This window comes from Phyllostomus hastatus, unplaced genomic scaffold (assembly GCF_019186645.2).
Source record: "Phyllostomus hastatus isolate PE091 unplaced genomic scaffold, TTU_PhHast_1.1 phas_scaffold_28, whole genome shotgun sequence".
NCBI lineage: Eukaryota > Metazoa > Chordata > Mammalia > Chiroptera > Phyllostomidae > Phyllostomus > Phyllostomus hastatus.
This window is the reverse complement of record NW_025334022.1, coordinates 7,176,291-7,188,823: the sequence shown is the minus strand read 5'-3', so window position 1 is coordinate 7,188,823 and position 12,533 is coordinate 7,176,291. Positions and strand designations below refer to the sequence as shown.

Here is a 12,533-nt window from a genome sequence, read left to right as displayed (position 1 = left end):
GTATACCAAGCCCTTGGGAGTAGCGGGGTTGGTGCTGCTGCTGTTGGTGGTTTCTGGAGTTGTAAATCTGCTGTAAACTGAGTAGAACCTAAGGATAAGTGGGATGCCATGAAATAGCTCTAAAGCTTTGAAAGGCTCTAAAGTGGTAAATTCTAGGGTTTGAGATAAAAATGTCCTGAAGAATTTTTCAGTCAATCCTTGTAAGATCCTTCAAGGAGTCCACATCAAGTATTTTTTCTGGACCTGTTGGTACTTAAAAACATCTATATATTAAAACTATGAAAGTAATGTTCAGGTTTTTTTGGGAGACATCTATACAACTGACATAAACTCAAAGTAAATATTTCCAGTTAGGTGTTTGTGTTACTTTTAAAAAATGCACAATAACTATTTAAGTCTCTGTCCAAAATCCCTCTGAAACACAATTGCAATGAAAGTCAGTAACTTTTATGTTAGTTCAATATGAGATAAATATTAATTCTGGCATTCAGTGTAGCTAAATAAAAAGATATGACTCTATTACAATAACATTCAACCATATAATAATTACTAATAACTACCGAATTCTACCAAATGGCATATGTATATATCCTGCAGTGGAGTCACTTTCTTAATTCTTTGGTTATAAGCATTATTTACTTATACAAATATATTTATATATTTCTACTATTTTCACACATTCCGTTGTATGTAGAAACTCTTTCCCGTGAGCAGGTGGTAGAAAAATAACACCAGCAGTCTAAGGAGCGGTGATTAAAATTTGTTTCTAATCATTAACAATAAAAATTCCCGTTCTCCCTGAGATCCATCCGCTAAAAAATAGTCCCAGGTCCGGTCTATTTGTAATCGACTTGGATGCTTACGCCAATGAGAGGGGGACTGTGCAGAGAAGAGTAGTATTAACTGAACATGCAAGTGACAAATAGGGAAGCTTCCCGGTTGCACACGCAGTGCTTGGTCATTTGGTCTGGGAGATTCCCTTGCCAAATAACTGAGCTTCATTCCCTCACAGGTTGCTGGTGCAGTCTAAAGCTGTGGCGGAGTGATCCTCTAAATCCCCAGTGCTGGTGGGCAGGAGGGGAAGTGCGGAAGGAAAGAGGGAGGAAAGTAGATCTGTTGCTTTTGCGTGAGGAAAAAGTTTGCGAGTCTGGACGGAAGAGAAAAGTGCTCTGGAGAGCCTGGCTTTAGGAGTGGGAGGAGGAAAAAAGAATTGCTGCTGCTGCTGCCTTTTTTCTTTCTCTTCACTCTAAAAAAGCTTTCTCCTCACCCAAGCCGACCTGCACAATTGGCGAACCCTTGCTGTACTTCTCCGGCTCTAGCTCTCCTCCAATAACCCCTCAGGATTATGTCAGTTGGTCAGAGCCGGTCAGGGATTTCCTGTGGGTGCTGAAGGAGCTGCGGCAGCATGAGAATGAAACGGCGAGGAGTCAGCCAGGCTGCAGGCTTGTTCTTATTGGCCCTGAGTCTTTGGGGGCACCCAACAGAGGCTGCGGTAAGTCCTTACTTCTAACCCAACCCCCACTCCCACCGCCACCCTATCACCTCCCTCTCAAACTGAAATCATTTTTTGTCCCTTTTCCTTCCTTTATCTTAAGCTGTGGCTTGAGAATTCAAATTTGCCTTCACTTATTTAGGAAGAAACATTTGAATTTAACCTTGGTAACTCAAGTCTTAAATTCAATGGAGAGGTTTAAGTGTTTTAAAATAGGGCTGCTTGCTTTTCTGCTGCTAGCTGCTGTGCGGACTAGAGCAGAGCATGGGGTGGGGGAACTCAAGCTAATAAATCGCTAGTCTCTGGTGGGTATTTAAAATTTTTTCTCCCCACCCTTTCTCTTGGGTGTTTTGCTTCCTGCCTGCCTTCCGGCTAACTTTTTTCACTAGTTGTACGCAACGCACTCACTTTTAAACTTTGTCTATAGTTTGATATTTTAGCTTTTCTAATTTCGAGTTTCCATTCAAGTGTTAAGGGCGCCCATGAAGTTCTTCCCTTCTCCCCTTAAGCAACTTGAACCTACCCTCTCCTGTGGTCAGTAAAGCCTCTCTAACACACTGTGCCATCCTTGCCATCCTTGTTGCAAATGCTCAGGTACAGAAGAATGAAGAGGATGGCCTCAGGCTTTGGGTCTTCAATATCTTTTTTAAAAGTTCTGGGTTTGTTGTTTACTTTTGTTTTTAAAACTTACTAAGGCACCTGAACAAATTGAGAAAATTTCCGTCACCTGTTTAAAGGAAAATAGTTGCCTTTTTTCAAAGGAAAATGAGTGCTCTGATTCAAAGGAGAGTGGAGGAGGATGCACTTGTGAAATGACAGAGCAAAAATTTCCACTCTGTTTTAGGAATGTAGAATCAAAACCTCAATAAATCTTCTAGGCAGGTATCCGGACAGTCCCACCCAGCATTCTTCTGTGGTTGAGAGGCAGATGTAAAGGAATGAATGGCTTTGCCAGAGAAAATGTTTGCAACCCTAAAGCCTATCATCCTTAGTTTCATTTAACCTCTAACGAGTTTAGAAACTAAAATATCTCTGTAAGAATATTCAAGAAACTAATAAGACGGATTGCCTGGGGGAGGGGAAGAGTATGGTTTAGGAATAAAAATTTGAAGAAAAAAAGAACTGTGCATCAAATTATTTCAAAGTTATATTTGAATAATCATAATAGCTGATTCTAAAACCACTTCAGTATGAGATCATGGCTTAGGCCTTTATATGGTTGAGTGACTATCAATTATTTACATGTTATAGTTTGTCTGGGTCCACTTTATTTTTTTAACTTTTTAAAAAATTATTTTATTGTTCTTCAAGTACAGTTGTTTGCACTTACCCCCCACTTTTAAGTTAGCTGTCTAGCTTCTGTCTGCACTTAGGATGCCACAAATTACATTGCCCTCCATCTATCTTCCAGAAAGTATGTACTCAAGGTAGAAAAGCTAACTGTCATAATATTCTAAGTACACCACATATGATAGCACATCTGCTTAAAAGCCATGCATGTAAAATATTTTTAATTACACTTGCCATAATTTTTCCTCCATCAAAGTAGATGGATGACTTAAAATTGCTTTTTTATTTAGAGTATCTTAATGAGATAAGGTTTACACACTCCATACTCCTACAGACTCTTGGATAAAAGTACACTTGTGTTGTTGAAAATAGTTACTTCTAAAAACATCTAGGTGCTTACTGCTTATGGCATTTGGCCTAGGGACAAAGATTTCATAGATATTTGATTAAATATTTCAATTTTATTTTGATATTTCTATATGCAGCATGAAGGTTTTTTTTCCTTTCTTCTCCTATATAAGTTTTTACAGAACATTTTATATTACATTTCTATATCATTAGGATATTGTACCTTTAATAAAAGTGTTCTTTCTGCTTCATGCATCAATGTCATAGTTAGATGAATGTTTTATTCATTTCAAAGATATGAATGGTATCTGCTCTCCATACTAGTGCTGGGGACATTAGTGTCCTTTTCTAGAGTAAACTGGATGGTAGTGGGGCTGGTTGTTGACTGAAGTAGTCTAGTATTGGGATTTTTATATCAGGAAGAGCAGTGCTACTTAAATTGCTTTAATTTTTCACAGTTAAGTGATTTTATCTCTGAAGCCATGCCAAATTGGGATGTCACAAATATGTGGAAGTTTGTTTTTTTTTCTAGGTAAAGTGTGTATTAGATGGGATAAAATAATCCATATGCCAACAGGTTAGCAGTAAGAGAAATAGGCAGCTTTAGGTTGGAAAAGTCATTTCTAGCAATGGAAATAATGTATTTTTTAAAGATGATTACCTGTACTGACACTTGCAGTAGTATATGCAATCCTACTTTGTGCATATGGCCTGTAAAATTACACTATTCTTACTGTTCAAAATTGTGTGTATATGTGTGGTTAGTAGAGTAGATAGTTTTCTCTAATTCAAATGTACTATTTCCTTCTGTTCAGAGGCAACGACTCATTCAAGGTTGTAGTGTGGTTCGCAGCCATGGGATAATCTTTCCTCTGTGAAGTAGACTGCTCCGTAGGAAGAATTTGTCAATATTCTTATAACTTACTTTTTTGAGTGCTTACTATGTGCTAGGCACTGTGCTGATATGGTGATATACATGATCATATTTAATTTTCACCAAAAAAATCTACGAGGTATATGCCATTGATATCTCCACTTTACAGATCAAGAAGCTACAGATCGTAGAGGTTAAGTAACTTGCTGAAAATCACCTAGCTAATACATTGTGGAGCTGGAAATTTGAATCCAGGCAGTTTGATGTCAGTTTCTTTGCCCTTAACAACTGTCCTATACTGCCTCCTTTGTATGTGTTCTATAGAGATTTATTTGTTGTTTAGAGTATTTTAATTTCTGCTACTTTTTTGAGTGGGTGGAGGGGCAGACACAGGAGGTAAAAAGTAAATGATATAATGGGGATTACATCTGTTCCAGCTGATGTTAGAAGTGGCATGGTATAATGGAAATAGCTTTGGGCTTAGAATAAAAATATTAGAGTTTGATCTCTATATGCATGTATATATAGAGAGAGAATTTAGAAACAACCTAGAAACAACTTTAATTTGTGGTAGATGGTTATTTTGAAGAATGATTTGCCTTATTGTTCTTTTAATTAGTCAGTTTCCATAAAAAATGAAATACACTGAACTTTTCAGGTATATGTCCATTGTGATGAAACAGGGTATGTTTTCTTAAGATGTCCATTCATTTTTGTTGTTTTTATCAACCCATCATATCCAATTCTATTCACTCAACTGTATATAGTTTTGTGCACATATTTACATATGTATCTGTTCTGTGATTATGTAAGAGTGTACATAATATGGTTTTTGATGTCTCTATATGTAACACATGAAACTCTTTACCTTGAGTTAACAGTGGTAACTTGGTTAAGGTTGTGTTTGCCAGGTTTATCCACTGTAAAGTCACTTATTTTCCCTTTGTAATTACAAAGTGAGTAGATTTTGTGAGACTATATGAGCAATATTGTGAGACAAAGTAAATATCCTGTCTCACCAAACTTTGCCTGATAATTTTAATATCTATTGAGGATTCTGGCCTGAATAATTATTACTGTGATATTTGCCAAATGGTGATTTTGAGCTTTCAACATTTTCTGCATTTTAAAAGTATATTTTATTGATTATGCTATTACAGTTTTCCCATTTTTTCTCTACCCTTTATTCCCCTCTGCCCAGCAACCTCCCTTCCATCAGCATTGCCCCCTTTAGTCCATGTCCATGGGTCGTACATGTAAGTTCTCTGGCTTCTCCATTTCCTATACTATTCTTAACCTCCCCCTGTCTATTTTTTACCTACAATTTATGGTTCTTATTCACTGCACCTCTTCCCCCATTCACCCCCGCCTCTTCCCACTGATAACCCCCATGTGACCTCCATTTCTGTGATTCTTTCCTGTTCTGGTTGTTTGCTTAGTTTGTTTTTGTTTTCATTGTTGTTTTTTAGGTTCAGTTGATAGTTGTGAATTTGCTGTCATTTTATTGTTCATATTTTTGATCATCCTCTTTTTCTTAGATAAGCCCCTTTATTTAACCTTTCATATAATAAGGGCTTGATAATGATGAACTCCTTTAACTTGACCTTATCTGGGAAGCACTTTGTCTGCCCTTCCATTCTAAATGAAAACTTGGCTGGGTAGAGTCATCTTGGATGTAGGTCTTTGCCTTACATGACTTCAAATACCTCTTTCTAGCCCCTTCTTGCCTTCAAGGTTTCTTTTGAGAAATCAGCTGATAGTCTTATGGGAACTCCTTTGTATGTAACTGTCTCCTTTTCTCTCACTGCTTTTAAGATTTGCTCCTTTATCTTTAATCTTGGGTAATATGATTATCATGTACCTTGGTGTGTGTTTCCTTGGGTCCAACTTCTTTGGGACTCTGTGAGCTTTCTGGACTTCCTGGAAGTCTATTTCCTTTGCCAGATTAGGGAAGTTCTCCTTCATTATTTTTTTCAAATAGATTTTCAATTTCTTGCTCTTCTTCTCCTTCTGACACCCTGTGATTCAGATGTTGGGACATGGAATGTTTAAAGTTGTCTGGGAGGTTAAGCCTCTTCTTTTTTTTTTTTTTTTTAATTCTTGTTTCTTCATTCTGTTCTTGTTGAATGTTTATTTCTTCCTTCTGCTCCAAACCATTGATTTGAGACCCAGTTTCCTTACCTTCACTCTTGGTTCTCTGTATATTTTTATTTCACTTTGTATAGCCTTCACCTTTTTCTCTATTTTGTGACCATACTAAATCATTTCTGTGAGCATCCTGATTACTAGTGTTTTGAACTCTGCATCTGATAGGTTGGCTCTCTCTTCATTCCTTTGTTCTAATTTTGGAGTTTTCATCTGTTCTTTCATTTGGACCATATTTCTTTGTTTCAGTGAGCCTGTTATGTTGTGAGGGGGGAGGCTTAGGTATTTGCCAGGGCTGGACAACACACATCACTGTGTTGTGGTTCAGTCTGAATGAATGTTTCTTTCTTTTTTTTTTTTAATACTTTATTTATTTATTTTTAGGGAGGGAAGGGAGGGAGTGGAAGAGAGAAAGAGAGAGAGAGAGAGATCAATGTGCGGTTGCTGGGGGTTATGGCCTGCAACCCAGGAATGTACCCCTGGCTGGGAATCGAACCTGGGACACTTTGGTTCCCAGCCCGCGCTCAATCCACTGAGCTACGCCAGCCAGGGCTTGAATGAATGTTTCTTTAACTACTTGGTTGTTGGACTTCCATACAGTTTGATTTTATGGCTGTTCTGGTTATTTTTTGTTTTTAAATTTGTTGTTGTCCTTTTTTGGTTGTGGGAGGAGGCAAAGTGTATCTTGGCTGGAAGTCATTTTCTGCATTTTTAATTGAATTTTAAATGTAACAAATAACTTTACATTCTCTGCTATTTATTCGGTTGCTTGTTTATAGCAGTATAAATTTATGGATATTTATTTGTTTTAATTCTATGTGTTATAATAACTTACGCTATTTTCACATTTTTTTGTGGAAATTACCCCAGATTTGGCCAGTAGAAGCCCCTTTCAGTTGGCTCCTGTGTCTTTTCAATGCATCTCTTTTTTATTTTGAGCATTCCCTTAAATTCTGGCACCACAAGAAGTTCCAGGATCATTTTCTACTTTCCCTGCCACAGCCCTGGAATCAGACATTTCTCTAAGGAACTCTTAATTCTTTTCATTGGGTATTGGGATTTAGAGATCAGGATCTGGGTGCTTGGCTTATTCATTGCTGCTAAGGTATTATTGCTTTTAGACCTTTTCAGCAAACAAATCTAGGAAATATATGTGTGTATATATATACACTTCTATATTTATTTTTTAATTTCTCTTTATATGTGTGTGTATGTTAAAAAAAACATGATTTGTACTGATACCCCTGATTCTATATCTAGACCACAGAATAAATATACATCTTTGATGTCATGTAATCTCAACTGCTTTCTGGTATCTGTTTCCTCAGACATGTTTTGTGGGATTTGTAGAGGTCTCATACAGAATCTTTAAGAGCTTGGCTTCTGGAGTTAGACCTGCAGTTTGACTGGTAGATGTGTGACATTTAGCCAAGTAGTAATCTCTGAGCCATAATTTCCTCGTAGTCAAAAGGGGACTAGTTGTACATACCTGACAGATTCATTTGAGGATAAAATGAGAAAAGGCATGTAAAGCATTTAGAAAAGTACTTGGCACATAGTAAATGCTGAATAAATTTTAGATTTCATTATTGCCATTACAAGCTCACCATTTATTGACTCACCATTTGTTATTGCATTAATTCTGAAATTCTCTGCCTGATTTTCAAGGCCTATCATGATCTTTTCCTTTATGTAACCTCATTTTTCATTATATTTTACAACACACTCCATTCTAGCCTAGATTAGCTTTCCTATAATCTCTTGAGCATTGCATACATATTTTGTCTCTCCATCTTGATTAGAATCCTATGGATTCAAATCTTTACTCAATTTCAGTATAATGTTTATATTCTTGCAGCAGATATTTATTCAGTAACTTGTAAGTACTATAGAATTGTATTTATGTTGTTCATGAGTATGTACTGTCAACAAAATCATTTTGTGCTAGACACAGTGGATACAACAGAGTAAGATAGACAGGATCCCTGCCTTCATGGAGTTTACATGCTAGTAAAAATATATAAATAGTCCCTGTGAGAAAGTTTTTTTACTATTATATCAATTGCTGATTTACCCTTCTTTGAATGTTTGCAGTATTTAGCCTCTTCCTGTCTAGTATCTAAATGCATTTTTCCTAAAAATATTTTATTTCATGAGATTTCATCTGTTTTCCCTATTAATTCTAGACTCTTTGAGGACAAGAACTGTATATTTGTTTATTTATTCAACTAATTTACATGTTGATTTTGTCTAATAACAAAATTAATACATGCTGCTCAGTGTTAGAAACTTTCAAGATACAGAAAATTATAGAGAAGAAAATAATCTGTCTATAATTCTGCCAACTGTATAGGAATACCTCTATTACTGTTTTGATGATTTTCCTTCTTATGTATTTAATGTTCTTTAAAAAGTAAAATGGTAATATTACTGGTGATGTTAACCTTGATCAGTTGGTTATGGTGGTGTCTGCAAGGTTTCTCAAAAGTAAAGTTACTATTTTTCCCATTCAATAAAAGAGAGTAATCTTTATAGATTATTTAGTGATGTGTATATTCAGATCTTTTGCCCATTTTTAAAAATCTGGTTATTTGTTTTCTTATTACTTAGTTTTAAGAATTCTTTATGTATTCGCTATACAAAACCTTTATCAGATACATGATTTGAATATATATTTTCCAAGTCTATGGCTTTTCATTCTCTTAAAAATATCTTTTGCAGACCAAATGTTTTTAATTTGATAAATTTCAATATGTCAATTTATTTCTTTCATAGATATGCTTTGAGTATCATGTATTGTCAAACCCAAGGTGAGACAATTTTTCTCCTATGTCTTCTAGAAGTTTTATAGTTTCAGGTTTTACATTTAGGTCCACAGTTCATTTTGAATTAACTTTTGTATAAGGTAAGATATATGTGTCTGGTTATTTTTTTAAATGGACATCCAATTGTTCCAGTGCCATTTGTTGAAAAGAATTCTTTCTACATTTAATTGCCTTTTGCAACTTTGCCAAAAATGCATTGATTATATTTGTGCAAGTCTATTTTTGGACTCTCTTATGTTGTTTCCATCTGTGCTGTCTTTTCACCTATACCACCCTGTTTTGATTACTGTAGCTTTATAGTAAATGGTAAAATCAGCTACTGTGGGTTTTCTAACTTTTTTAAAAAATTACAGAATTGTTTTGTATATTCTAATTTATTTTTTCCATGTAAATTTCAGAATTAGCTTGTTGAGATCAGCAAAGAAGCAAATAGATGGGTCTCGTTTTTATCTAATCTGACTATCTCTGCCTTTTAATTAGCATTTAGACCATTCACATGTAAAATTAAAAGATTAATGTAAATTTTAACATTAAAATTTATCTTCTAACTGAAAGAAATGAAAATTGGTTAAAATAAAAAGTTAGGGGTAGTCTACATACAGCTTTATATCTTAATGGTCTTTCTACTTGTGAATCATTTTTTCATGTTATTACAATTATTGGTTTTAAAATAATTTAAAATGATTGCATGTAATTTATAGTTATACACACCACAATCAATTTTGTAGAGTAATGTATTTTTAAATTTCAATTTTTAAGCCCTTGTAAGAAATATTGCCATGAGCAATTTTTATTCTATATTTTGTATTATTTTATTAGTACTACTTTCTTCATCGGGAATTCAGTGGGTTAAAGGACATCAGTATTTTTAGTCTTTGGTATGTGCAATAGACAGTGACATTTAGAAAGGCTGTATCAGCAGGTAAAGTATGATAGCTAACTTTTTTTTTAGAGATTGCTATGTTATATCCTGTAGGTAGATAATACTATTCCCATTTTTATATACAAGGAATTTGAGGCTCACAGTGTATTTAGTATATAACTTGCTCAAGGTTACACAGTTATATCATTGCTCTAGAACCTGCTAATGAGATTTTCCTCAGTCTCTATTTTATACATGACAGATAATACAGAAAAATAAAGTTAATGTTTAAAAGTTGAATAATTCCTACTGCCCTTTCCATTACCCCTTCCTGTGACTTGTCATTTGACTTTATTCTAAAGATAGGCTCACCACCAGACCATTCTTTAACAACTTTACTATAATCGCTGGGCTATTTACGCTCAAGGCCCTAAATTTTAATTTTGTGAATGATGTGTCTCCTTACATTTCTCCCTTGGACAGAAGATGGAGCCTGCTCTCTAATAATACCATCCCCCATTTACCTCTTCATGGCTAGCTATAGCAATATATACATACCCACTGACATCCCCTCTCCCTGAAGAAAGTTTTGGAATGCATCTGAAATGGGAGCTTCTTTTGCCTACCTTCCCCAGCCCCTTCACCATCCCTTACCACATGGTTGCCTATAAGGCTTACATTTAAATGGCTGTGTCTTTTCCTAGTGCTATCCCTTGCTTTCTTCTCTTCCTTAGAGATACTCCAGAACCTTTCCCTCATTAATTGTAAATCTGTTTTTCCCACTTTCGGGTGATACTATTCCAGCTCCCATTTCCTTTTTAAAACTTACTTTTGTTTTTGTTATTTTTTTAAATTTTACTTTACTATATGTTTTCATTGCCATTTATCCCCCCATCCCCTCTTCCACCTCCACCCACCCCCTCCCCCATCTTTGTTAAGAAGCAAACTTGCAAGTACATACGGAATAAGTGTTTTCCACTCATTTTTTTTGTACTACTCCCACTGAACCTTCTCCTGCTCCCTTGCTAGTTGACTATTGCCTTTATGCAAGTATTGTAGCTTGTGCGATTCAAATGTATTCCTCCACAAAATCACAAATGCATTATGGCTTTTCCAGGTGGCATTTGAACAGCTGAAATTTAAGCTTCTGAATGACAGGGATCTGTTCTTGCCAGATTACTTTCCAGAGTGGTTCTGCCAATTATATTCCTATCAGTAGTGTATAAGAGCACCTATGAGACACTCTTAATGATTTTTTTTCTATCTAGTACAGTGACTATGGGATTGATGCTCAATTGATTGGCATTTGGTTGGCTGATTTGGTTTTATCATCTAATGATTTTTCTTTTTCAAATGTAATCATTCCATCATCTCATCCCCTCTGACAATAGCAACCATGGACAGAACTAATTTTTGAGAATATATTCTCTCTAATTAACACTATAAATGAACCACCCAGCCACCTAACTAAATCTTTATCACAAAGATTTCTTTTTCAATAGCAGTAATTCTTGAGGATTTTGGACAGACATCTTTAGTATAATCTCTAATGCATAGGTCCTGGTTTGTTCATTTTAATAAACCAGACTCTCATTTAATGCGTCAGTGCTTAAGTTTATTTACTTTCATAACCTGTCCAGGCCCAAATGGCCTTTGTTCCTTTAGCAGCTTCTGCTAGCCTTCAAGCAAAAGTGTAGTGTGTTATGGTCCCTGCTACGTTATCAAAATGGGAACTTTAAATCCCCTGCTTTCTGCTAACAAAAGACAACCAAGGACAAATGTTATAAAAAAAACAGGCTTAAATAAATTTTAACTTATTTTTTTATCTTACTGAATCTGATTGTAAACATTAGATTTATTTGTTAACTTGTAGAGAAAAACTTAAGCATCATTTATGAGCAAGTGCTAGCTAGTCAGGTTAATGGAACTGGTTTTATGACAGTAAATACTAAACTAGGACTTTAAGAAATTCTTTTGTCATTTGTATCATCTCATAATTAAGTAAAATAACACTCTTTCTACATGTTATGCAAACTAGTTGAATTGCTTCCTAAATTTCTTATAGCAGGTACTACATTAGTGGAATATAAAAGGAGATATTGGAACTTGGGGAGGCTGAGGAGGAATGGCGTTAAGAGTGGGGTACTAGTTAGAAATTGTTTCATGTATTCTGTATTTTGAGCTCTCTAGGACTTTGCTCAAGGAGGATGGGTCACTCTCTTTCCATTATTACATAATCTAATTGATGTAGTAAAACATTTCTGTATATGAAAGATAGGCATAATAGTGCTTTTTCATTATCAGATAGATTATTTCCTGTTGCAAGTGGTAGAAAACACTAATTCAGCTGTCTTAACAACAAAGAAAAATTTTAGCTTGCATAACAAGAATTTTGGAGGTGGAGTATTTCCAAGGTTAATTAATTCCACCAAACAATGACCTGGGTTCTTTCCACTTTCTGTTTCATCGTACTCTATCAGTTTACTCTCTCAGATTAGTGCCCCTCATATTTGCAAGGTTTATGCTGCAGTTCCAAGGATCACATGCAGACACCACCATGTCCAGTATAAGACGGGTATGAACTGTTCACTTGTGTCCCTTTTTATCTGTAATGAAACAACTCATCAGTAGTCCCACACCTCAACCCTGAAAATGTCCCTTATACCTCATTGATTAGAATTGTGTTATATGTATATG

At 35.4% G+C, this 12,533-nt stretch overlaps 1 protein-coding gene across 1 annotated transcript in view; it reads left to right on the top strand.

Annotated features, from left to right (window-relative positions):
• Positions 1-1,053: 1,053 nt before the first annotated feature.
• Positions 1,054-12,533, top strand: part of COL4A5 (collagen type IV alpha 5 chain) — a 304,752-nt gene continuing 293,272 nt past the window's right edge. Inside the window, exon 1 of the mRNA XM_045817489.1 lies at positions 1,054-1,492. Coding sequence (XP_045673445.1) covers positions 1,406-1,492 — 87 coding nt within the window. The 5' untranslated portion in view covers positions 1,054-1,405. The remainder of the gene's footprint in view (positions 1,493-12,533) is intronic.